The sequence below is a fragment of the Lemur catta genome, chromosome 7 (genome assembly GCF_020740605.2).
Source record: "Lemur catta isolate mLemCat1 chromosome 7, mLemCat1.pri, whole genome shotgun sequence".
Taxonomy (NCBI): Eukaryota; Metazoa; Chordata; class Mammalia; order Primates; family Lemuridae; genus Lemur; species Lemur catta.
In genome coordinates, this window is record NC_059134.1 from 69,035,410 (window position 1) to 69,063,193 (window position 27,784).

Sequence of the window (27,784 nt, forward strand, 5' to 3'; positions counted from 1 at the left end):
TACCTGATGGATAAGAAATAATGAGCGAGCACTTGGGCAGAGCCACATGGTGATGCCACCTACCTGAGGCGGAGCCTGCCTGCCCTTGGCCGCTCATTAGGGTGCAGTCTGGCTTTACGCCAGTGTTCTTGATGTGCCCCCAGAGCAGAGGGCCTTGGGGAAGAGATGGCAGGTGTAAGCAGGACCAGGCCCTGTTCAGAATCATTTTCTTAGGTGGTCGGGTGGAACGAAGTTCTGCCCACTCCGGGCCACAAGGTAGTAAATTGAAAATGTCAGCTGGGCTCACCTAGTTCAAGTTTTCCTCTTTGCTATGCCAGAAAATGTCCTTTAACTTGAGACTTTGTAAAACCAACCAAAGAATGGCTGAGCATTGAGGCAACCCTATGATGAACTCTATGTGACTTAGTCAATAATAAATATATATATGCATCTGTATTCATCACATGCAGGAACAAATCCAGTGTGGTACTCATGTTGACTATCAGGTCCCTCTTCCCCCTTCCCTGGGGACTTTGATGAAATGCTAAAGTCAAGTTCTGTCTTGGTCCTGCCCAGATCTTACTGTTTCCCCAGGCACTTGTGCATGAATTACTTCCTGCATCCCACTACAGTCACCATCCTCCCTGACCATCACCAAATCACTGTGGACTGGTCACTTCCATATATCCAGACTGTGTGTCTCATCCTTTAAATATGGCCAGCCTGCCTGCGTCTCATACTGGAACGCACATAAAACTCTGCCCAGCACAGCCATGTTTATTCCTGAGAATTGCCTAAGGCTGTTCCCCACACACACTCTTTATCTTTTGCTCCTTGCTTACCTCCCCAGCTCTATACTCCAAGTTTGCTCCCTCTCATGCATTCTTCATGCTGCTGCCTGGATGATTTATCTAAAATTCAAATGCAATTATGTCACTCCCCTGCTCAGAATCCTTCAGTGTTTTCAGATCCTTTCAAATGTTTTCACATCCAAACTCCCAAAGCATTTAGAGCAAGGCCGTTCATGAGCAAGCTCCTTCCTACCTCCCTGGCATCATTTCCTAACTTTCCCCTTGATAGTTTGTGACACAGCGATGCTGAATTGCTTATGACTCTCCAAACACACGATGTTATTTAATGTTCCTGAGAGTGCCAAGATATCCTTTCCTCTCTATTCTGCCTTACAAATATGATCAGCCTTCAAAATTCTCTCAGCTGTCCCCATCCCTGAGACCCTCCCAGACAGAAGGCAGCCCTGGGCTGCCTCTGTGTCTTAGTCAGCATCTGCTGTTGACCTATCTGCACGTTCCCAAAACTTACTTGCTCATAGGAAATCTGTCTTACCGCTGAATGGCACAGGGCCTGGGACAGAGTAGGCGCTTAGTCAGTGCTGATTGAATCACTGTCCAATTACACCTGCTCCCCATCATTTAAGGGACTCGTGTTTCAGCCACAGCCACACTGATGACTGTGTCCTGATTGGCTTTCCCAGGTCGGGCCAATCACTGGTCTGCGATCATTGGCGGATCCCACTCCAAGAATTACGTGCTGTGGGAATATGGCGGATATGCCAGCGAAGGCGTCAAGCAAGTTGCAGAATTGGGCTCACCAGTGAAAATGGAGGAAGAAATTCGACAACAGGTAAGAAAAAAAAAAAAATCACAGAATGACCAAAACCCAGAAATGCAGTCAAAGCATTCCTTAAATTTCTTTCCTAGGAGCTTAAAATTCACAGTACAGTGTGCTGGAAGACAATCTCTTTGCTGAGTTTGGGGGTTTTATGCTAAGTAGAGGACAGAGGCAGAAGTAGCCATCTTGTCATCTCCGACTTTCCCTGACTGCATTCATGATTTATTCAGTTTGTGCTAATTGCGGCCATGTCCACATTGTTGGGGTGTCATGTCTCTGGTCTCCTGAGGGTCAAAGCAGTGAATTTTGGTTTTTTTACTGGGATCCTTAAGAGGGACAAGGGAGTGACATTCAAGCTGTCTAAGCCAAATCGTCATTTCCAACAATAAACATTTGCGTATCAGCGTGTGCTTTTTGCAACTATGTCTTGAGGTGTTTGATAAATTAGTGGATCATGAGTCGTAATCATTATGGACCAAAGCATCTGCTGTGTGCCATGTCATGTGGGCCCAGGAGCTTTTCCGTTATCTAGGCCCCTGCTCCTACCACCGAGAGATAAGGGAGGAAGAGCCCGTAATTCTTGTCAATTTGTTCAGATGACAGTGCCATCTTCCCACATCAAAAGCCCAATCTGGTTAACACCAGAGAGGACCCTGGGAGAAGAGCTGTGGTTTACTGTGAAAGGTGACGGTCCAGCACTAGCCATCGCCACCCACAAAAGCCCTGAGCGTGCACTGGGCAGCCACATCCCACTGCCCACCAAGAGTTCTGGAAAAAGTAAGGAAGGAGCAAACTGTGCTGGGGATGTGGTCCTTTCACAGCATGGGTCACTGAGAGGCTGCTGCCCTCTCCGTGCTCCTGGCTCCATCTCCCAGGCTCCTAAGACGATGCAGGAGGCCCCAGAAATAGCAGAGGTCCCGTATCTTGTGACTTGCGTGTGCTCAGCCTGAGCAGCGCGGTGGTGGGGGCAGGCACGGCTGAGGCCCCAGCACTTCCCCTTGAAACCCACCATCTGGACTCCACGCTGCCCACGAACCCCAAACCGAATGCAGCAAAGGTCACTTTGACTCCTACTATAATCCCCTGAGGAATCCTTTTGGACCAGAGTCAAAAAATGCCCAAGAATCAGCTTATGTTTCTTATTAATTTGATTTAAAGTCTTTTCTCCTTTCTCGAAAAAAAAAAAAAAAAAAGTTTGAGCAGATGTTTTAAGACTGCATGCTGTTCATCACAAGGTTAGCCATCTACCCACGCTGTGTGTCTCTGGCTCTGGCTGCCACGCCTCGTCATTGACATTACTCCTTCGGGCCACAGCAGAGTGGCAGAGGGCCCCACATTGGTGCTTGTCTGGCTGGCGTGTCATGGGGGCAACCCTTGTCTGGGATCCTGATGGTCCACGTTCCTGGTGGAATTACGACCCTCTGGCTTCTCAAGCTCTGTGGTGTGGAATGTTGAAACCCATTTTTCACAAATAATACTTGAAATACTAAAGTTTGCAAATAAATTAGATCAAGGTCAAGGGCGTCTTCATAATAATGGCAGTCTCACTTGTTGGGTTTCTTGAGAGGAAAGAATCATGCAGAAATTGCACAAAACTGGGACTCTAGTGTGCCAGTGAATGTTATCTGTCCTACGTCACGGCAGTAGAAAGGTTGAAAACTCATGGATGGGACCCCAGCTTTAGAATGTGCCTCTTAGGAAAAAGTTCTTTGTTCAGTGTATTTCTAACCAGCGTGCCTAAGATTGGCTTGGCTACCACACGGGCAATGTCCGCCTGTCCCAGCTGACTAGTGTTCCTGGCGTAGTTATAATAATAAGTTTAATTGTGGGTCCTGGGAATGAGCAATCTCAGTGTCTTATCACCACTTTTCCAGGCTCCCTGGGTGCTGGGCATCTAATTTTAGCCCCCTCACATCTAGTGTAAGAAGGCAATACCATTATCCCAGTTTTACAGATAAGGAAACCAAGGCATGGTCAATAGCAGAGAATAACATCAGGACTTAAACCCAAGTCTTTGTGGCTCCAAAGCCTGAACACAGTACCACATGTGTAATATGCAGGGCCCACTGCAAATGTGGGACTTTTTGTTCAAAACTTGCTAGGAATTTCAAGATGATGTTGCTGTTTCATAGCATGGGGCCCCGTGAGACTGCACAGGTCGCCTGCCCATGAAGCAGGCCCTGCCTGTGCACCTTCCCTGCCCCACAGAGAACTGCTCAGGCCCCTCTAAACTGGGCCTTTGCCAGCAGTGCATCATGTTCCCTAGCTCCTTGGAAAGTCAGTTGGACAGAGTGATTTCAGGGTCCCTTCACTTCCAGAGAATGCATGGTTCTAAATATTGTTCCCTGCAAGCACACAATTTATTATATTTTTCTATAAGACAGGTAACAAACAACATAAAAAGGAGCAAGAATATGAATTCTCCTAGAATATAAAAGTGTCTTCTGAATAACTGGGAACTTATTTGAAAACATCTACAAACTAACACAGTGTTTTCAGCCTTTAATACCTTATATCCTAGCAATCACTCTATCAAAGAACCCAAGTCCAACCATGATGAAAACAAAAAGCCCTCTTTTCCCAAGAAAGATATATGCTTACCAGCATTCTCTTATTACAGACTTACTGCTCCCTGCAAGTTTCAAGGGCATTAAAAATCACAATAGGTGTTGTTGGAGGTAAATTTTATGCTAATGGCTTTTAAATGCAAATAAACAAAAATATTAATCCCATTAGTAGTGAAAACTTATAATAATACCATTGAGTATAAGTTCTAATGTTACCGTAACTACAAAACACCAAGAAAATTAATGGGAAATTACAACAGTGTTATTGGCAGTAATGACCCTAGTGGCCAGAATGAATAGGGAAGGGCTCACACCTTCGTAGGGAGACAGAGGCAAATGCTTTCTGGGGGCCAGTGGGGACTGGGAATTGGAACTACTGAGCTATATGGAAAGCCTGGAAGGTCACAAATGGGTAATCCAAGGCAGGCGGGGGCAGTAGGAAATGGTAGATCACACTTGTAGGTCAGATATGGGAATAATGGAGGTCAGCAGATAAATACTTGTTATGAAAACAATTCATCCCACCAAGACCGTTTCCACTTCAGCAAGCACACATTTCTGGCATGTTTACTAGGTATCTGGCTCTCTGCTGGATGCTGTCCCAAAGATGGTACCCCGTTTACCCAGTTATTCATAAACCAGGTGCCTGCCATCCTTGATTCTCCCTGCACCCCACCATCTGCCTTCTCTTTTTAATTTGTCCAGTTCCATCCACCTTATTACTACCTCCCTGTATATGCCACTGTCATCTCTTGCCAAGTTGCTTCACTGGCCTTCTGATGTCCCTGCCTCTAATCCTCTTCCTGTTATCCACTCTGCCCCCGGGGAGAGTGTTTTACAAAACACAAATCAGCTCATGCCACTCTCCCAATTAAGATGTTGAATGGCTCCTTTTTGACCCTAAGATAAAGCTCAAATTCCTTATCATAGCGTGAAAACCCTCCATGATCTGGCCTTGTCTTACCTCTCCATTCTTATTTCCTGCTGCAGCTCTAAGCTTTGCCCTTGCAGAACCGCTTTGTGTCTCTCCAAAGAGCTCTGCCCCTCTTGTGTCTGGGTCTTTTCTCAGCTGGAGCATCTTCCAACTCCTGTCTAACTGGTGAACTCCTATTCATCCTTCAGACTCAGCTTAAAGGTTGCTTCTTCCTGGAGGCCTTCTCTGATTCTGTACTAAATTGTCTACTTGCCGAGTGCTCTCACAGCACCCTATACCTTCCCTATTGTGACCAGCATCACACTTACTATTAATATATTTGTTTGATGTCTCTCCCTCACTAAACTGCAAGGTTTAAAGCTGCCCTTCCCATTACTGTGTCCCCTGAGCTTGCCATAGTGTTGGTTGCTTCATAAATGTTTCTTGAGTATGTAATTTTTCCTTCAATAACTTTATAAATATTTGTTGAACTTACTAATTTATTCATTTGATTACTCAACACCTACCACATGCTAGACATTAGAGATGCAGCAGAGATCAAGAAAACTCCCTCCTTTCATGAGGCTACATTCTAATAGCAGAGACAGAGAAAACAAGTAAAAAAAAATAGTTAAATAATTACAAATTGTGGAAAGCGAAAAGACACAAACAGGGTTTGTGGTGACATAAAGAGGATTAGGAGTAGAGAAGGGTGGTTAGGAAAGGTATCCCTGAGGAGTGACGCTGAAGGTGGAGCCCAAAAGAAAAGTATGGGGGAAAATCATTTATATGGTGACAACAGCATGTGCAAAGGCCCTGGGGCAGAAAATAGCCTGTTGTGCTTGAAGAACTAAGCAAAGACTGGTGTGGCACAAAAGGAGACTGGAGGGTTGAAGGCTGGACCACTTTATCTCTACTCTGAAGAAATTCACAGACTGAGTGGGAGAGGCAGATACATACATAACTATTTCTATATAAGGTACTTATTTCTTTAGGAGAATCAGTGCTTCCGCTGGGGAAATGCAGACACATGATAGGAAGGCACTTTGTTGGTTTTACTCCCTGCTGGAGTTCTTTTCAAATCCTCCTCTGCTTCTTCCCATAACATTCTATTCCTTCATTATGGCTACTTTTATCTCTTCAATGATTTTAACCATGTCTAATTGTCTCTTTCAGGTTATTCTGTTTCTCAGGATCTTTGGGACTATTTTTCCTTTTCATTGAACTTGCTCTCTCCCCATCACTAGTTTCCTCTGGTCTTGGATTGTTTGTTCATCTTCAGTGGATTTTTCTTTTTTTCCTGTGGAAAAAAGGCTCAACTTATAATGGCTTCACAGAGTGACTTTGTATTTTCTTCTCCTGGTCCCACCCAATTTTCTGTGTCATTTCTCAGCTTGGAGTTGCCCACTGCACAGCTAGTGCACATCTGGACTCTGCACTTAAACGTGTGGGAGGCCGAGGCTTCCATTTCTTGAAGGTGCCCTGAACAGAGAGAGGGCAAGCTTCCTCGCCATGTTCCCAAATGATTGATGGAATGTTTTCTCATCTGCTGTTCACAAACAAGGCTGCTCTTCAAAACATGCAACTTTATGCAGGGGTTCCCTCCTGCATTGCACATCTGCTCCAGATGTCCCCCTCTTTCCATGCAAGGGCTTTAAAACCCCTGCCTCTGGCTTCTGGGGCCCCTACCGCAGTCCAAAAGCTCACTTGCACCAGCTCCGGCTTACTGTTCTAGGTTACACTTTCCTCCCCATTTTTGGCATCTGGGAAATTTTTCTAAACCCAGTTATATATTTTTTAAAAATTTGCTACATTTTGTCCAGCATTTCTATGTGTTTATAGAATGAGAGAGAACCTTTTTCATCGGGCTTCCACATTTCCACATACCCACCTGTTACCTCTAGCACCTAACAAATATCTGAACTGATTAATTGACAAGCAAACCACGAATGTCTCTTACATAAAATTGTAAGCTTTGAATAGCCACTTAATCATGAAAAATGCATTAGAAAAACCACTCCAGCTTTTATATTTTGCTAGACTCAAGGCTTCCCTGACCATAGGGGTCAGGTAATGATGGACTCTAATAAAGGCATTGATTATTTCATCTTCAGGAAGCCTTGCTTTGGAGGATTACTTAAACCAGCCAGCGGGATTAGCACACCACCTATGGCATGAGGAGCAACACACAAGCAGGTGTTCTTTTTCTTTAAAGTTGAAACAGTTTATATTGCTCTGGGAACTGGAAGAAAGGGTTTGAGAATTTTCTTTTCTCTTCTCCTTTAAATCATGGGAGATAACATTTTCTTGATTTTTTACAAGTTTTCTAAACTTTTAATCACTTTTCTCTAATTAAAACTATTGCCTGATTTCTAGTATTTTCCATGAATTGTGACATGCTGCCTCATCTAGTTGGGAAAACCGCACACACAGATGCAACCAGCTTTTATTTATTATAATAAATCTTCATTGATCTTCTGTGCTTGTGAGAAGTGGTGCTGTATAATGACTAACAGGATTGGCTCTGAATCAGGATTTCCTGAGTTCAAATCCTGGCTCCGTCACCTATTTGCTGTGTGACTTTGGGCAAGTTACTTAATCCCTTTGTACCTTGGTTTCCTCTTCTATGAGATGAGGGTGGCAATAGTGCCAACCTCATGGAGATATTATGATGATTAAGTGAACTGAGAAGTGTCAAGTGCTTAGAGCAAAGCCTGAGCTATCATTACTAGGTTTTCATTTTTGAGTCTCTGCATCCTCATCAGTCGAATGAGGGGTTGGTGCGAAGACCTAAGAGCCCTCGCGGGAGCTAGAACATTTGATGATTCAGGTTCATCAGGTCATTCCTCAGCTTGAGAAGGCCCAGAGGGTGAGGCCACAGCTCCGTTAACACCTTCTCCAACTACTTCTCTACCCCAGGCCCCGCCTCGCCCTGCCCCTCCCACCTCAACAGTGTCATCTCCCAGTGCGCCCTGACATGGTCCCAAAGTTGACCGTAAGCAATGTCAGGATAAGAACAGCACCTTCAAATAAAAAAGGAGCTGCGGTAAAACTCCCTGCCCACTCCAGCTCCTTCCTGTGTGCTCCCTCCCTTCCTTGGACCGGCTTCTCAGGAAGCTCACAGGACTTTGTTCAATGCCACCTCCTGAGCAAGGCCTACGGGCAGCCAGCAGTGGGACACATTCCTGCATGTGACAGGATACCAGCCAAGGGGCGCAAACATGGACAAGGCTCCCAACCTAAGGCAGGAGGTGGTCTAGTGAGGCCTCTTTTATTATAAGTAACAGAAACCCATTCAAACCAACTCAGGAACAAAGGAAACTTTACTGCAGTGAGAAAGTAGGGCCCATGAGAACACAAGTGTGTACAGAGTACAAAAAACCTTCATGAAAGCTGGAACTGGAGGGCATCAGGCTGAGACGATCGCTGTTTCTCTCCTCCTCCCCCATATCGGCCCCAGAGTCACGTGGCCTTTGCTCTTCTATGTGAATATCTCCCCCATGCTTCCTCAATAGACTGCTGCCTTTGCTACTGACGTTGCACATGGCTCCAAATGGTGGCCGTACAATTCTTCCTCCTTGACTTCCCACAGCCAACTGAGCAGTTTTGGTGACTCTTAGTTGAAATACTGGAAAGACAATTTGGTCACTGGACAGCCTGTGCACTGATGCCCCTGCGTCTGCTGTCGACCCCTAGTCCAATCAGTGGCCACCCCCATGTGAAGAGCCACCCCACCTGTAACTGCATACAGGGGCTGTGGGCAGGGCAGTTTACACTACAAAGGGAATTGAAGGTAGAAGGTAAAATAACACTTGAGGGCAACAGTGGACAGGCAAAAATTAGACTAAGTTGCAGAGCCCCAGCCAAAGGACAGGAACTCAGGGCAAGATGTCAGTCCTGTAGAAGGGAGGGGCACGAGAGAGAGAAGATAGGGAGGTCAGCAGAAACCCAGGATGCAGAGTTGCACCCACTGGGTGGCAAAATGCTGGGACTAGAGATTGGTTCAGCAATGGAGGTGGGGCCAGGAGACATTACTAGACCTAAGCACAAGGATTTGGAAAGGCAGAGATCAGAGAAAGGATATGGGGGCCTAGAGCACTGTGAAGGCCATTTATTTACCCTTGCCACCTGCTGCCTCGTGTTGTTCCTTAAGGATCATGAAATCCATGCAGAGCAAGTAGGTAAGCTTTAAGGTAGCTTCCTAGGTCTTTGACCTTGAGTAGATCACCTAACCTCAGAGTCTTACATTCTTCATTTGCAAAATGTGCAAAATGATGATAATGAGAATATGAACTCTATATGTTGGTTATGAAATAATGCATGCACAATGCTTGTCTTGGAATATGAGCCCATTCTTACCCCTTTAATTGGGACAAAAAATTAAATTGGAAGGATTTATAATATTTTCTTCCTCCCACCTTCTAAGAAGATGCTTCAGTTTTATTGAGCGGGGAACACACTTGAAAGAAGTAAATTGTGCTAGATAAAAGCCACCTGAGAATAAAGACAGGAAAAGGGAGAAGGGAGGGGAGAAGTCAGGCCAGGAGGCTGAGATGGCATTAGAATGTTAAGGAGTGAGAAGAGACGTATTTAAGCAGCTGCCATTTGCAGTAGAGATTGGGGAGAGAAAGGTCCAAAGAAGACTTTTAGTAAATTTGCTTTCTAAAAGAGGAGACATCAGAAGAGAATTTTTAGCAGTACACTTTGCAGAACGTTGTGTGACATTAATATTCCCTTTGCTTCCTCCTCAAGAAACATACAGACCTATAATACTTTTCAAAGCTTCTTGGAATCAGATTGGGTAATTTATTAGGTGTGTCATCCTGTTGCAAACAGTTCCCGGGGTGCCCAGTTGTATTTGGTTTACATTCAATATGATTACACGTACCTCCTTTGTTCTCCTGCTCATTCAGGGCTTTCCTCCATGTCCTGTGTGTAAGTGGGCACTTGCAGTTGATGAAAATGAAATGATACTTAGGGAAGGATAGGGAAAGGAGTTAAATAGAGTCTCAAAGACACTTGATACAAAAAAATTAAAACATTATTTGAAAGGTATGATTTGAGTCATAGGAAACCTCTTGTTTGCTTTTGGTTGAGTCTTCAAACAAATCCAAATCACAGCAGGACGAGCAGCCAGAGTGGTTTAGTGATATTGTTCTTTAATAAAACTGGCACAGGCTGGGCACGGTGGCTCACGCCTGTAATCCTAGCACTCTGGGAGGCTGTGGTGGGAGGGTCGCTCAAAGTCAGGAGTTCGAGACCAGCCTGAGCAAGAGTGAGACCCCCCGTCTCTACTAAAAATAGAAAGAAATTAGCTGGACAACTAAAAATATATACAGAAAAAATTAGCTGACCATGGTGGTGCATGCCTGTAGTCCCAGCTACTCGGGAGGCTGAGGCAGTAGGATTGCTTAAGCCCAGGAGTTTGAGGTTGCTGTGAGCTAGGCTGACACCACGGCACTCTAGCCTGGGCAACAGAGGGAGACTCTGTCTCAAATAAATAAATAAAATAAAAAACTGGCACAGGCTGCTTTTGCTGGAAGGGCGTAGAGCCTGCCTCTTAGCAGCAGCCCCAACCTTCACAGTTTTACACAACAGCATCACCCATCCCTGGGAACTTTCCTGAGAATCTCTGTAGGCAAGAAATGGGGGACAATTTTATTCAAGACTTACAGATCATTTAACTCGCTAAAAATCTGTTTTTATCGTAAGTGAGCTGAGATATTGCACATAGAAGACAAATTTAAGTGGGGGATAATTAATAAGTTACCTTAAGATTTAGAGGGAAATTTGGCAATAACTATCAAAATTATACACTTGCTTTTTTTAAGTGTGGTTTTTTTAAGAACATCTAGTATCTGAGCCATTTTTAAGTGTACAGTTCAGTAGTGTTAAGTCCATTGACATTGCTGTGTGTACATTTTCTTTATATGTTGACAATAGTAATTCCATATCTGGATATTTATCTTTTAGAAATATTCTCACACAAAAGTATATAAGGATATTCACTACAACATTGTTTTTTTTAAAAAAAAAAAAAAGGAGGTGGAAACAAGTGAATTTTTTATCAATAGGGGACTTATTAAAAATTCTGGCTGCAGTTACCCAGTCAAATGCCGCGCAGCTATGAAAAGGAACACGGCAGATTTGCATGGACTGATATAGAATGTTCCCAGTATATATTGCTAGGTGGGAAAAAGCAGAACATTGTGTATAGCTTGTTGCCATCTGGGAACAAAGGTAGGTGGGTCAGAGTGAAATGATTATATGCACATATAGAATTTTATATGGATGGAATATCTCCAGGAACACACACCGGAAACTCGTTGCCTCTAGAGCAAACTGAGACAGTACGGGTCAGAATGAAAAGGTTCATTCACATTTCACCACATACCCTTTTGTACTGCTTGAATTTACCAGGTACGCATATTACTGTATCCTTTTAAAATAATAATACTTAAATGAACAAAGGAAAATTTGATAAGAAACAGAATACTCCCCCCCAAAAAAAATTCTATAACTTAATCTGTAAATTTAACGTGCTCGCCTCAAAAAGATCAGATAATTTTTAAAATGACACAGGCCGATTCGATGGAAATGGAAAACTAAACAGTCAAACAATATCCAGAAAATGTTTGAAAAAGAATAATAATGATGGGGGAGACTGGCCAAGCCAGACATTAAAACATATTATAAAACTATGTTAAATAAAATTGCATGAATAGGCAGATCAATAGACTCTGATAGAAAGGCAGAAATAGACCCAAATTCATTTGTAAATTAAGTATATGAAAAAAGCATAGTATCATATCACTTGGGGAAACAATGGATCATTTAATGAGTGGTAATGACGCAACTGGAAAAAAACAGTTTGCTTCATAGATCAATCCTTGAACCAAAATAAGCTCTAAATATATCAAAGATTTAAATATTTTAAAATGAAGATATAAAAGCATTAGAAGAAAACATGAAAGAATCATTTTTATAATCTACAGCAAAGTCTCTTCCAAGCATGTCATGAAACCCAGAGGTCATAAAAGATTAATAAAGTAAATTAAAAATATTTTTTAATTGTGGGAAATATTAAGAATTTTTAAAGATAAAGGACAAACTAGGGGAAAATATTTGTAGCCCATACAATAAACAAAGGGCTAATTTTTTTTATATATAAAGAACTTCTTATGGGTCAATTTTTGAAAGACCAACAAACCAATAGAAAAATGATCAAAATATATGGACAGGTCTCAGAAAAGAGAAATTAGATGGTTTTAGATATTTTAAAAGGTGTTCAACCTCATTTACGATCAGAGAGATGAAAATTAATGCAACAGAACTACAGTTTTTGATCTATTAACCATATGTTGACAGAGGTATAGGGAAACAGACACTTCCATACCCAGATTGTGGCCAATGCTGATTGGTATAACTCTGTGGAGAGCACATTGTTCTGACCCAGCAGTCCATATCCAGGAATGTGTATATGCAGATATACTCACGCATAGGCACATGGTATTTATTGAACATTGTAACACAAAGAGTGGAACAACTTAAATATCAATTAATGGGGACCAGTTAAATAAAAATAAGATTTTGATATTAAACATTTCCAAGAGAAATTATCTAATTAAAAAAGAAAGTGCAGCCAAGTATTCATAGCATATTCCATTTGTGTTAACTTTTTAAAGATGTATGCTTATGTCTCTTGAAGGGTACATAAGAATATTAATAGTGGTTGCCTCTGGGGTGGGGAGCTGAGAGATTGTAGGGGAAGTAAAGGAGGGAGGCCTTTCACTGTATTCTCTTTGGTGCCTTTTCAATGTTGTACCATGTTTTCATATGTTGTCTGCTCAAAAAGTGATTATTTTATAGTTGAGAAAAAAAAAAAGAAAGAAGCTAACCAACCAACCAACATCTAAGTTTAGGAATCTTTAAAAGACATTGTTTAAGAAAGCACATTGTGTGGTCTTGGTAGACTGTTCTCATCCTTGTGATGAACAGAGCTGTAGTCCACTAGCTTTTTTAGGTGAGAAAATTGAGGAGCAGAAAATATACTTAACTTGTCCAGATGCTAATGGCAGCACGTATCTGCAACAAAGGACTCCTGACTTCCCTTCTGGTACTTTCTTCTCTCTCTGCTAAAAGAGAGGAGGCATAGGCGGCCCTGAAAATGTCACTGTGGTGTATGCACTCATCCAGTGTACTGAAAAATTTACTTTGCACCAGATTCTGTTTCTGTGGCAGTTTAGAGCTGGACTTTTCAATGACTATTTGCCATCTAGTGGTAAAAAAGGTGTATGCACCTAGCATAGACCATTCATTCATTCATTCATGCGTCAAACACCATCAGTCACGAGCTGCATAACGAAGTTTAGGTCAATGACAGACCACATATGGTCCTATAAGATTATAATGAAAGCCTGAGCAACATAGAGACCCCGTCAAAGGAAGGCAGGAAGGAGAAAACAATAATTAGCCAGGTGTAAAGAAAGGAAGGAAGAAAAGAAAGAGAGAGAGAGAGGGAGGGAGGGAGGGAGGAAGAAAGGGAGGGAGGGAGGGAGGGAGGAAGGAAGGAAGGAAGGAAGGAAGGAAGGGAGGGAGGGAGGGAGGGAGGGAGGGAGGGAGGAAAAGAAAGAACAGTAATTAGCCAGGCGTGGTGGCATGCACCTGTAGTCTTAGCTACTTGGGGGTTAAGGCAGGAGGTTCACTTGAGCCCAGGAGTTTGAGGTTGCAGTGAGCTATGATCATGCCATTGCACTCTAGCCTGGACAACAGAGTGAGACCCTGTCAAAAAAAAAAAAAACAATTATACTGTAGCTGAAGTTTTTCTATTGCTGAGTATTTATATACTATACTTTCTATCATTATTTTAGAGTGTACTTCTTCTACTTATTAGAAAATGTTAACTGTAAAATGGCCCTAGGCAGGTCCTTCAGAAAGTATGCAGAAGACCGCATTATCATCACAGGAGATGACAGCTCCATGTGTGTCATTGCCCCTGATGACCTGCCAGTGGGATGAGATGTGGAGGTGGAAGACAGTGATACTGATGATCCTGACCCTGTGTAGGCCTAGGCTAATGAGTGTGTTTGTGTCTTAGTTTTTAACAAAAAATTTTAGAAGTGAAAAAAATTGAATAGCTTATAGAATAAAGATATAAAGAAAGAAAATATTTTTATACAACATATAATATGTTTGTGTTTTAAGCTATATGTTATTACAGAAGTCAAAAAGTTAAAAAAATGTAAAAGTTTATTAAAAAGTTTACAGTAAGCAAAGGTTAATTTTGAAGAAAGAAATATATGTTTTTACAAATTTAGTGTAGCCTAAGTATACAACACTCACTCACTGACTCACCCAGAGCAACTTCCAGTTGCCCTGTAGAGGTGTACCACCTTTTTATTTTTTATACTGTATTTTTACTATGTTTAGATATGTTTAGATACGCAGGTACTTACCATTGTGTTATATAATACAATTGCCTACAATATTCAGTAGAGTAACATGCTGTACAGATTTGTGGCCCAGGAGCAATAGGCCATACCGTATAGCCCAGGTGTGTAATAGGCTAGACCACCCAGGTTTGTGTAAGCATACTCTAAAGTTTGCATACCGACAAAATTGCCTAATGACATATTTCTCAGAATGTATCCTCATCATTAAGCAATGCATGACTGTATTTGGGAAATCACTTTTCCTTAAGGCATTCATGGTCTCTTGGGAAAGGCTAACATAGAAACAGGTCAGTATGTCAGAGACATTTGCAACCCAGTGTTCATTGTAGCAGTACTTACAGTAGCCAAGGAATGGGCTCAATCTAAGTGTCTGTCAGCAAATGAATGTAGAAAGAAACTGTGGTACATATACACAATAGAATACCGTTCACCCATAAAAAGAGTGAAATCCTGTCATTTGCAGCAATATACATGAGCTTGGAGGACATTATGTTAAGTGAAATAAGCCAGGGACAAAAAGGTAAATACCACATGTTCTCATCCATATGTGGAAGCTAAGAAAGTTGATTTCATAGAAGTAGAGATTTAGAATAGTGGTTACTAGAAGCTGGAAAGGGGAATGGGGTGAGGAAAATAGTGAGAGGTTGGTTAACAGATACAAAATTACAACTAGACAAGAGGAATAAGTTCTAGTGTTCTATAGCACTGTAGGGTGAGTATAATTAACAATTTCTTGTGTATTTTCAAATAGCTAAAAGATAGATTTTGAATGTTCCCAACCCAAAGGAGAAATGTTTGAGATGATGGATATGCAAATTACCCTGATTTGATCATTATACATTGTATACCTGTATGGAAATATGACACTGTACCCCACAAATATGTACAATTACTTTGTGTAAATTTAAAATAATAATAAAAGAAAAATAGAGGAATATGAAATTTTAAAAAATCCACAGCATGAAACTAAAAAAATAGAAAATATCTCATTAATGTTTTCATTATATGTATTGATTACATACTGAAATGGTAATAGTTTGTAAAAAAAAAAAAAGGTGATTACAGTACAATTAGGGCTAGGAAAGTCAAGTACAGGGCACAGGGAACACAGAGCAGGGTCTACCCTTGCCTTGGGAAGTTGAAGGTGTCGTAAGCAACATTGAACTCAATGTTTTGAATGCTCAGTAGATGCTAAAAAGAAATTAGCTCCTTTCTTGTCTTCCTCTTGCTGGACTCTGTCAAGACCAGAGTAGCAGTTTTCATTGTCACCTTCTCTGTGTCTGAGGATGGACTCATTAACTCAGCATCTTAGGAAGGCAGCCAGTACGGGTCTTTGTCTGAATGGGGTAGCTGTTCCAAGGGCTGAATCCACGCCACTGCACATCTGGTCTTCAGATCTGTTTTGAGAATGCATCCTTCATCTCCCACCTCTGGTCAGAACACCTGTGGAATGTCCCTCCTGTCTATGCAGTTCTTCAGTTCTGTTTTCCTGAATCTCTCCCAAAGGTCAGCATGGCATTCCCCAAGAAAACAAGTTCTGGTAGCCCACACAAGATGCCCTCCATCGCATCAGGAGCTGTCCACCCAGGAGTCCAGCTTGCCTGGAGTGAAAGATGCATAAAGTTGTAGGGGATGGGCCTGTAAAGAGAGATGGGATCATTTCATGAATGAAATTGAAAACCAAGCTGCAGAGATTACAAATAGACCAGTAGGAACTGGGAAGCCATTGAGGGTTTCTGAACAGGGAAGTGACCAGAGACCAGGGCATTCATTCACTCAACAAAAAATTATTGACATTGACTTTGTGCAAAGCTCTGAGTGAGACCTCGTGCTAGAGACCCCAGCACAGAGATGAATAAGACCCAGTGTGGGAGACACATCATGTCATCCTCCTGGGTTATAATGCACTCCATACCCCCATGCAACAGCTTAAAATGCTTTCTAAGAGAAGGAAAGAAATTAGATTGCCTCTGAAACTTCATGGGATATGAAATTAGCAAAAGAAATAAAGCCATAAGTCACAGTTCCAATTTTTCTATAACTATGTAAGCATAGCAACTTTTCTTTAAGATAGAAATATGCAAATAAAAGATGAAATGAGCCCCATCTCATGAAGGAATAGTCTGCTGCCTCCTTAGATTCTGACCCCAAATTATAACCTGTCCTTTTGGCACCATGTAATTGATAAGGCTTCCATCCCTAGAAGACCTTTCACTCCCCATCTGTATCTCTCAGAATTCCACCCAGCCTTCCATACCCCACCTTGTCATGATATATCTCCTGGTCCTTCCAAAATGCATATCATTTCTGCCTCCTTGGATCTTCCAGAACATCTCATACCCCTATTTGACCCAGTTCCTGCCTTGTATTATGGGTATCCATTCCTGTTTCTGGAAGAAAAACAAAAGTAGGAGTCAGTCTGCACTGGGGTGTGCCTTGGACTCACTTCTTTGTCTCCCCAGTGGGGCTTTGCATGTACCCCATAGTACATGGAGAAGTGTCTATTGAATTGAGTTGAATGCTTCCGCCCCAGGTTCCCTGACAGAAGCACTGCTTTAGCAGTCAGCCGTTCTACCTCTTTGTCTCCATAGCTACCACCAGTTCTACAGACTACAGCCTATTTCCCGGTAGGCTCCAGTTACAGTACTTCTTAATTTATCTTTCTATTCAAAAGCAAAAGCTTCATTAATCAATGGGTAAAGAAAATCAAAAGCCTATTAACTGGCAAGCCATTGCTATTCTAAAGAGCATTGATCCATGCATGTTATGGGCAGCCTGTTCATTGATAGCTACAGCTCCTAAGAGCAGCTCTCTGGGGTAGCGTTGGGGGAACCGGAATCTTTTTTGAAATAGTCTTTAAATGCATGGAAACACATCTGATTCTTATTGGGAATTTTTTTTGTGAGGCATAGGGAAGGAGAGACTATTTGCTTCTCCATAATATGATACAGAGACTAATTATTTCATAGGATTTCATAGGTGCAGACATTTAACAAAGAAGAACTGACAGGTACAAACATATTATCTGGAGCAAAATGAATTTATTCTTTAAAATGTAATGACCTCTTCACAGAATGTGTTCAAGAATCAAAGCAAATATAAAGGGTGTGTTTACCTGGCTTATGATCTATGATCATGACTGAAAGCATGGTTGGGTGTTTTGAGGTGAAGTTTTCCTCTGTACCAATGTCCAAAGGGTTTTCATTCTCAGATGAATTTGCCAGTAATTCCAAACTCACCCTATGCATATTAGTGATGCCAAACTTGAGCAAATATATATATATGGCAAGTACATATAAAATACAAAGAAGTGAGTCTGAGGTCTGAGGTTAACCCCCAAGCCCTCCAAATTAGGGCCCTAAGACAACAGCAGTATTTGTTGCAGGGCATGTGTATGGCCTGGTTTAGATCTTTATTTTATAATTCCAACCTCCAGTAGCATGATAGTTTTACATTCTTCTATTAATACTTCTACAACATGCATCCTTTACTTATTGGCATCTAATATACTGGCATCCAATATACTTTTGGTACTTCCTGGACAGCACAAAGACCTTAGAACATTTTAATTCCCCTGACCCTACTGTCACCTTAAGTAGTTGTTACCAAATAATTAAATTTTACATATATTTTAACTGTGCAAGACATTATTAGTATTGTTTTGTTCAATCCATATTCATTTGGCTTTACCCATATATTTGCCCTTTCCATTGTTCTTCCTTTCTTTTTGTCCATTTTCCTTCTGGGATCATTCTTTTCTACCTGAAGAGTTCCTTGAGCATTTCTTTTACTGAGAATTTGCAGGCAAAGAATTCTCATTTTGTTTGTCCAAAATGTCTTATTTTGCCCTCATTTTTGAAGGATTTTTAAAAATAAGTTGACAATTATTTTCTTTCAATATTTTAAAGACGTCATTCCTCTCTTTGGCTTCTATCATTTCTGTTGAGAAGTCATCTGTCAGTATTACTGTTGCTCGTTTGAAGATAACATATCTTTTTCTATAGCTGCTTTTAAAACTTTGTCTTTGTCTCTGGTTTTCAGCAATTTTGCTACATACTTAGGCATGGTTTTTGTTAGTTTTTTGTTTTGTTTCGTTTTGTTTTGTTTTAGGTTTGTAGCACTTCTTGCATCCATGGCTTGATATCTTTTGCCAGTTTTGGAACATTCCGGCCATTATTTCTTCAAACATTGGTTCTGCCCAATATTCTCTCTCCCCTTCTTCTGGAACTCAAGTTATACATATGTTCAATTTTGTCATCACTTCCTATGTATTTTTTATGCTTTTTTCCTATGTTCATCATCATTTTCCTTTCTATATTGTAGGTATTTCCTAATCCTCTTCTTTGCTGGTCTGAACTGCTCTTAAACCTGTTAGTTCTTAATTCCAGGTATCATGTTTATAAGTTCTAGGATTTTCATTTGATTCTTTTTTATAAATTCCAATTTGTTGTTAAAATTCTCCACCTTGATTTCTATCTCCTTGAACATGTTAATCATAGTTATTTTTAGTTAATCATAGGTCTGATAATTACAATATCCAGGTTATCTGTGGGTCTGTTTCTATTATTTGTTTTGTTTTGTTTTTCATGGTTTTGTTTCCTGGTATGTCTCCTCATATTATATTGAATGCCAGACATGTGTATGAAAAATTGTAGAGGCTCTGTATGACATTACCTTTCACAGAAGATTTACTTGTACTTCTAGCAGGCAGTTAGAGTATGACACATCACTTGAATCAAGCTTTAGGTTGGGCTGTTTTGAATCTATATTTCAGTTTTTGTGAGCGCTGTTTTATGTATGGTTCACTCTTCTCCCATGGGGTTAGCTCTTCAGGGCTCCTCACTGAAAGCCTGTGTGCTTGCCAGTGTGTCTCTTCCTTCTAACTCCAAGTTTTAATCTTCCTAAAATCTGAGGCTGCTGAAAGCTCTGTTTAACCTCTTAGCCACTAATTTCTACTCAGAATTGCAAACTTTATTCACCATGACTTTTATAAATCAGCAACTGCCTCAGAAGGAAAAGTAGTGCCAAATGTGGAGCTCACTTCTCTGTCCTTCCTTTCTCCTCAGGATCTTGGCTCAAGTCATTTTCTCTGCATGGTCCTGTGAGACTAACAAAAGCTATGCTCAGCTCCTCTGCCTCGTAGCCTTGTATGGCTGGTGAAAAAGCCAAAGCCTAAAGGGGAAAAGCAATTTGGAATATCTGACTCACCTCTATGCGTTTCCCTTCTCTCCAGGATCTTGGCCTTCAAGTCCTGGCTTCATTAAGAGCTTTCCAGTACGTTAAACCAAGTTGTTTTGTTTTGTTTTATTCATTTTTTCTAGTTGTTCTTGGTAGTTTGTTGGTCTGATACAAGCTAGTTCATCATTGTTGAAGGTGAAACTAGCCTATCTTCATTAAGAATTTGGGTTCTGTGTCTCCTACACACAACTCTGTCTCTGACCTCATCCTGATCTGTGTCTTCAACCCAGTCCCACTTTCTGGTATCAGTTCTAATGTGCTAAGTGTGGAGAACTCTATGCCTTTCTGTCTGTAATTTCTCAAAGTTCTCCCCTTCAGTTATATCTCTTGATATTAATATTTGTTTCCATTCTTAATTTACATTGGAAAATGCAGTATTACACCAGGTGTGACTTCCTTCAGTGGGAGTGAGTGCCTTGGCAAAATTCTGCAATGGAAAAGGGGTTATAATGCTCTGATACTTTTGCAGGCTTTCCTCTGGGCTGAATGCTGCTGGGAAGTCTCTTCACCACTCATAACACTCTTTTTCTGTGTCCAACTTCTCACTCACCCAACCCCACTACAAAGAACCACTTGCTCCTGAATTTTAACTCAGTGTAGCTTCCTGGAGCTTTGTTTTCAGGTATCATATTTATAAGTTCTAGAATTTTCAATCCTCATTTAAGTCTAGACTTATTGATACCTATTACATATGAGTGACAGACTTGCTAAATTGTTGCCATAAATACTGAGAAAATTGGGTGATGATTTTTCCAAATATTCAAACTCTTAAGACTGAGAAAAAACCCTTTGGATTTAAAATAAATAATTACTTACAGTAGTCAGCTAATAGGACTCAAATTGATTCTTACTGCTAAGATTTCATAAATTGTTGCCACTTTTTCCAATTTTATGAGCTATTAGCTGTGAAACAGGCATTATTAAAAATTTTCTTGTTGCCTTTGAAAAGGAGTTACAGATACCCCTTGACTTACAATGGGATTATGTCCTGATAAATCCATCATAAGTTGAAAATATTATAATTTAAAAATGCACTTAATACACCTAACCTACTGAACATTGTAGCTTAGCCTGCCTTAAATGTGCTCAGAACACTTACATTAGCCTACAGTTGGGGAAAATCATCTAACACAAAGCCTATTTTATAATAAATGCTGAATATGTCATGTAATTTGTTGAATACTATACTGAAAGTGAAAAACAGAATGGTCATATGGGTACTAAAAGTACAGTTTCTACTGAATGCATAAGGCTTCTGCACCACTGCAAAGTTGAAAAATTGCAAGTTGAACTATGGTAAGCAAGGGACAATTTGTATATTGAAATAATCAAGATTTTTCTGAAAACATAAAATGAAGTGTGGTAGCTATATATTGAGCATCAACCAATGTATATATATGAATGTTTAATTTGGTAGATGCCCTCCATTCCAACTCAATTGGGAGTAGTAGTTGATTACTGTAAAAAAGAATGTGCTAAAGCAGGAAATTATAAAAAATAATGCATCAATATGTCACATATTTTATTTTAACTTAATTCAAATAAGTGTACTTTCAACCACATATATAAATAATGCCAATAATTCATCACCCCTGATTTCCAGTTTAGGCATCTTGAAAATGGATCTAGTATTTAAAATGCTTACAGAGCAATCTGAGTGTAGCTGAGTGTAGAATCCCTGATTCTTACAATTTTTCCTGATCTTTTACAGTTATCTTGCTCTCACTTCATTACACAACAATATTTTCAGCAACTTGCCTCTATTGAGTCATTTCAAAGCAGTCATAAATAACACTCATATCTCATCGATTTCAAAAAATTAACTAAATTATATAAATACAATATTATAATATTTATAGCACAGGGGGCTTGTGCTCTAATAACTGGCGTAGGAAGGTTTGGGAACAAATGCAACTTACTCTTATTAATAGTAAATATACAAGTTTACTGCATGAGCCGGAGTGCGCTGCCCCGTAGCAGAGAGTGGCCACACGGCTCAACACTCACCTCCATGGGCTCTGTCATTGTTGTAGCATGACAAGCACTGGTTGGTGCTTGCAAGGAGGTGAAACGGTCAAGAGAGCTTCTGCAGCACCACTAACAAAAACCATTATTTTGCTCAAGCCTGGATTGAATCTATGTCGTTTTGAAGTCACCTTCCTTGCTACCACTCATCCTCACATTCATTGGCATAATTTCAGAATGATTAAAAATAGCTTCTTCACCTATCTGTGATGTTACCCAAATTTAATAATAATAGCAGTGAACTTTTTGTGTGTCACCAAGTGCCAGACTGTTAAACATGTTACATGAATCATTTAAGTGAATCTTCAGAACCCTGTGAAGTTGGGCTATTATTATCCTCATTTTATACTTGAAACTCAGGCTCAGAAGAGTGAGATGACCTACCCACAGGCTGACAGATAGTAATGATAGGCACAGAATTCAAATCCAGGTCATCAGAATCTGCAACCCACATGTTTACCACACGCTACCTGCATCCCTCGTCATGGAAGTTGGGGGCTGGTGGCAGGCTGTGTCACAGCCTGCTGCTGCATGCCTCTCAGTCAGCACCCCACACTGCCATTCTCCTTGTTTCTCTCCAGCCAGCCTCCTGAAACTCAGCCCACTTTCCTTTCTTTCCAGAACTGATGATTTCCCTCAAGTCCTCCAAATTCTCCCCCAAAACCTGGCAAAGGTCTGGGTTCAGGCACCCCACACTCCCTCTCTCATTGACTCTGAGGATATTCTTGTGAGCTCCTTATGATTTAAGGATTTTACTGTCATCATTATGGAGATGGGGGGAAGAGAAAGACACATGCAGAAAAATGACAAGGATTCCAGACACTTACAACATTCTTGAATTCTGGTTCCTGAGCTACCATTCTTTGTGCCCATGACGTGATGGGGAAAACCAAATGCTCCCTTGGACTGCTGCCCTCCATACTGATTCCTGAGAAAGGGGCTCCCCGATCCTCTCTCCCCCTTCAGCCCTGGTTACCCCCACACCCATAAAGCCTCCTTTTCCCAGCACAGATGTTCCCTTATTTACAGCAGGGGCTCATGCTCTAAAGCCTGGGAAGCATCTATCTTCCAAGAACTCTCCTCCACCTCACAATAGCAGTAATGACCCCTCTGGGCATTACCTGATGGTCACCTTTTAGGGCTAAGTATCATGACTTCTGGAAAAACTGTTAAGATGTCCAGTATTTTATCTGGCACAAATGAGGTTGAGTGGACAAGGCAGAGGAGCTACAACTTAGGCCATTGTTAACCATTAACTCTGAAAACAGATTTGTTCATCCGAATAACGTATACCAGGAAGGACTTACTGGCTGTGCTGAAATGGCAGAAACTCAGAGAAAATCCATGGATAAGTTTAAGTTTCCATTATCAAGTTCACCTAAGGTATATCCCAATATCAATTCTCCCACTCCTTTTAATATGATGCCAATTGTCGGCTGGATACATGTCCACCCAGAATAAAAGCCCCATTTCCCGGCTTCACTTGAGTTAGCCATAGCCATGAAACTAAGTTCTAACCAATGAGATGCAAGAAAAATAATGTGTGCTATTTCCAGAAAGAGTCCTTACCTGGAGAGATCATACCACTCTTTGTCCCCTGGACTATCCACTTACAAACTTTTTGACATAAGAGAAAAATAAAATTCAATTCTTATTTTAAGCTATGGTATTTGAGGTTTCTAGGTTATATGCAGTCAAACTTAATTCTAACTGGCATAGATAAGAATTCTAAAAGTATCTCAGAGATCGAGAGACTTGTTCTTATTCCCTTTCGAGGTACTTGTCACATGAAGTATATTTAAATCAAAGATTCTCTGACTTTTTTTCTTTACTACGTTGTCTTAAAACACACACACACAGACACCCACACACACATGCTTTGGTCTCAAGTGCCTGGGGAAGGGTCATTTGCTCTCATAGATTATTGTATTCCACACACAATTCTTCAATTAAATGAGGGTTTAGCAGCGAGAAACAACACAAAATCCTACTCAAACTTAGTCTCAATTTACAACCAATCCCCACCCCCAGTCCACGGGTGGGAAAACAAATGAAATCAGCCTGCTTTTTTTTTAATTCCTAGGATTAAATAGTTACATACCCTGCAAGGAAATGAGAATAGATATTTCTGAGACTGAACCATCATACACAAGCAGTCGGTTATAAATACAATAAATGCCTAAATAAATCACGGCTACAGTTGGTAAAGTAATTTTTCACCATCAGATGGTTCCCATACAAAGCACTAAAGTGTCAAGCTACGGGAAGCCCCCAGCCCCATTTTAAGTTATCTGTTAATTACACTTCCCTCATTTATCCAGCGCCTCTGCTATTGTGGCAAGTGTCTGATTCATTTTATTCCATCGCTCAATAGATTTTAATTGCAGCTACTGCAGCAGACACCTTGCGATACATTTCCTATTGAGACCGTGGCAGCCGGCTAGACTGGCCCAATGATGATTAATTTCAACGACTTGAATCACTGAGGAAGAAGGAAGCCACTTCCATTTTAATTACACCTCCAAGAGTGCAGCACTTTTGCACCAGTTCATTGTCCTTAAACAAAAGAACTCGTGAAAGGAAAATAAAATGCAGGGTGTGGTGGTCTCTACTTGCACCGATCTCCTTTTTTCCGTTCATTGCACCATGACTCAGGCAGCTGTGTGTTGGGAAATACTGGCAAGCCACTGGGATTTGCAAACAGATTGGAAACCATGAAGAAAGCATTGTTCAGTTTATTTTTGTTTATCTTACTTGGGCAATTAAAATCCATTGAGCGGGTTAAGATGTGACACAGCATTTCACCATCATTATAGATGTTCTACATAAAAGGGGCAAGAATAATGAACTCTGACATGCACATGCATTTATTTATTGTCCCAGGCAGACAGAGCAAAAGACATTCTTTGGGTTTTCCAGAACAGTCCATACTCATTCATGTCCTTGCAAGCTGCACATGCTGTTCCCTTCTCTCCCTCTTTCCATTTAGATAAATGGCAACTTCCAGCAAAGACTAGCTCAGCTGCCATTTCCTCTGCCCTGCCCTAGGGTGGGGGACAGAGGGTGGAGACTAAAAGAACAGAAGGCCTTGGATGAGACATGGCTGACTGGGAATGCCAGTGCTATGTGACCTTCAGTGAGTTACTTAGGCTCAGTGAACCCCAGTTTCCTCATCTACAATGGAGGAGAATTAACATTCTCCCCTGTCATCATTTTTATGCAGATTAAATGAGATACTTTATATAAAGCACCCAGGTTGACACCTGGTCATAGAAGGGGTGTGATAGCTATAAGTCTGCTTTCCTCTTCTGCACCTCCAACAATAGCACTTTTTAAAAAAATCTCTTTTATGATGCTAATTGATAAGCAAGCCAGAAAACAGAAATTTAAATTAGACTCTGTCCTTTTCTCCTTTTTCTCCCCCAGTAAAAAAGTGATTAAATGTATTTGTCTCTACTTCCTGTTTCAGATCCGTTCCCTCTCTTGGTCCTCACTGCTGACTGCCTTGATTCACGCATGGTTTCCTCATCCTTTGCCTGAATGAATGCAATGGACTCTTTACAGATCTGTGCCCTTCCATCTTACCCCTCCATTGCCTGTTCCATGAGGTTTCCATGGTGATCTTCCCTGCCCCTCCACTGTAGGTGACCTGCCATCCCAGTGTGCCCAGGACTGCGGGGGTTCCCAGGATGTAGGACTTTCAGTTTTAAAATCAGGACAGTTCTGGGCAAACCAGAATAAGACCATCACCCTACCTCCTTTACCTAAAATCTCTCAATGGTTCCTCAAAAAGTCCAAGATAAACTTTAAATTAGTCAGTGAAATACACAAAACCCCTTAGAACCCAGCCCTTTCACTCTGCCTTCGTCTCCCCCTGCCTCTCTACTCACTGCTCCTAGAGCTTCCTCCGCAGATGTTTCACACTCACTGCCTGCCCCTCTTTTGTCATTGCTCTTGCACTTCCTCCCACGTGCAGTGCCCGTTCTACTCGTGTCATCTGGCTAGCACCTTCGGACCCTAACACATCATCTCCACCAAGAAGTCCTCCCTGACCATCTGCCTAATGTAGATGCTGCCGCACAGTGCTCCCATAGCGCCCCGGTTTTAACTCCAATCTGACGTCTGTTATGTTTCCCGTGATTATGATCTGTCTGCCCTAACAGGGTGAGAGGCCCCTGAGCACAGGGACTATGTCTTTATCTTTTTAAGTCCAGGAGCCGACACATGGTGAATGCCCATTATTGAATGAATGAACAAGTGAGTCGGATATGTTTGCCTTCTCACCCCCACTAGTATGTGAACTCCTCAAAGACAGAAAGAACGTGTGTCTTGATTGTCTTTGATTTCTTCATTTTCTCCCCCTGTACCTGGTGCACATCAGGGCTTAATTAAATGTTTTGAATGAATACATTTTTCTTTAGATATGAGCCAGGTGATGAGCTTTCATGGTGAAATAAGCTTTCCCTCAGTTGGTCAACTCCTCTTGGCCATGTGCCCTGGACAAGGCACCAGTTAGTTGTCAGAACTTAACACGGCCCTGCGCTGGGCCCCAGGTAGCTCTCAGCTGGAAGTCCCTGGGGTCAGGACCCCTCCTATAGACATGAACTCCAGAAGGAAAAAGATTGCTGTAGATCTGAGAAAATTCTCAACTAGATTCCTTGCACCATTGAATATAAAGGCCACTAGCACACGGGGAAGAAAGCTACACCAGATGACTTTCCCACTACAAAGGATGAAATATGTGTCGTTTCCACTTCTGTAGTAGTTTAGTCTTTTTGGAGCTCAGCGTTTAACAGCCGGGAGCCCTTTCTGACAATGCAGGTTCCACTGCTGATGGCAGGAGGTCGGGCAGCAGGCAGGGCCCATCCATGTCCTCCAACTACCTTTCCAGCCAATAACCTATAACTTTCTGCCCTATAAAAAGTTTTATGGCGAGTTAAGTAGAGAGCTTAGCAATGAACAGGACCTCAAGGGGTTGGCAGGATGAAGAAAATGAGAAAGTTTGGAACATGAGAGATTGTTCCTGGGGACAAGTGTAAAGTGGGAAAAGGCCCAAGGGCAACGTGGTCCCACAGACCAGGGATCAAAACCTCCCCTTGTCGTACAAGCTGCCTGACCCCAGCTCGCTGGGCCCTGGCCTCGGTGCTCTAATCTCGACAGTGAGAAGAGTGACAAGACCTTGTCGGCACAGTCTGTTTGGTACATTTTAATTCTCTTCCCCTCTCTTGACTCCTATTGTATTTGCTAAAATGACACTTCTGGTCTGACAAAGGATTTTTTTTCCCCTCGTCTGTGGGTTTTTTTTTTTTTAATAATGATAACGCTCATGAAGATTGTTTTAAATGAAATCAAATTTAGATGTGCATGTTTAAGTTACTTTTGAATGGAAGGACAAAGCTATATTGAACAGGCTAAAATCAGAATTGTCCAGGGGTGCTTGGGAAATGTGATGGTTCTATCCATGAGCCAACTGTGACAGCTTCAAAATCGGTGACTTATAAATTGCTGTGAGTCTCCAGGCAGTTCTAGACACACCTCTGTTCTTCTCTGAGTCTCACACTTGCTTTCCTGTGTCTCCCAAGTGGAGAGGGGCCTCTAGCACTTTTTTTTTTCTTGAGACAGAGTCTTGCTCTGTCGCCTGGCTGGAGTTCAGTGGATTCATCATAGCTCACTGTAGCCTCCAACTCCTGGGCTCAAACGATCCTCTGGCCTCAGCCTCCTAACTAGCTAGGACTGCAGGAGTACACCGCCACACCAGGCTAATTTTTATATTTTTTTGTAGAGATGGATGGGATGGAGCTATTGCCCGGGCTGGCATGGAACTCCTCCCCTTGAGTGATCCTCCTGCCTCAGCCTCCCACAGTGCTAGGATTACAGGCGTAAGCCACCATGCCCAGCCTCTAGCACTCTTAGCTGAAATCCAGTCCCCATTCTGCTTATCAAGCTGGTGGCCCCAAAAAGGATGCCTTTTTCTAATTTGA

At 41.6% G+C, this 27,784-nt stretch overlaps 1 protein-coding gene across 1 annotated transcript in view; it reads left to right on the forward strand.

Annotated features, from left to right (window-relative positions):
* SPON1 (spondin 1) overlaps nt 1–27,784 on the forward strand; it is a 235,485-nt gene that overhangs the window by 135,421 nt on the left and 72,280 nt on the right. Inside the window, exon 6 of the mRNA XM_045557580.1 lies at nt 1,472–1,620. Coding sequence (XP_045413536.1) covers nt 1,472–1,620 — 149 coding nt within the window. The remainder of the gene's footprint in view (nt 1–1,471; nt 1,621–27,784) is intronic.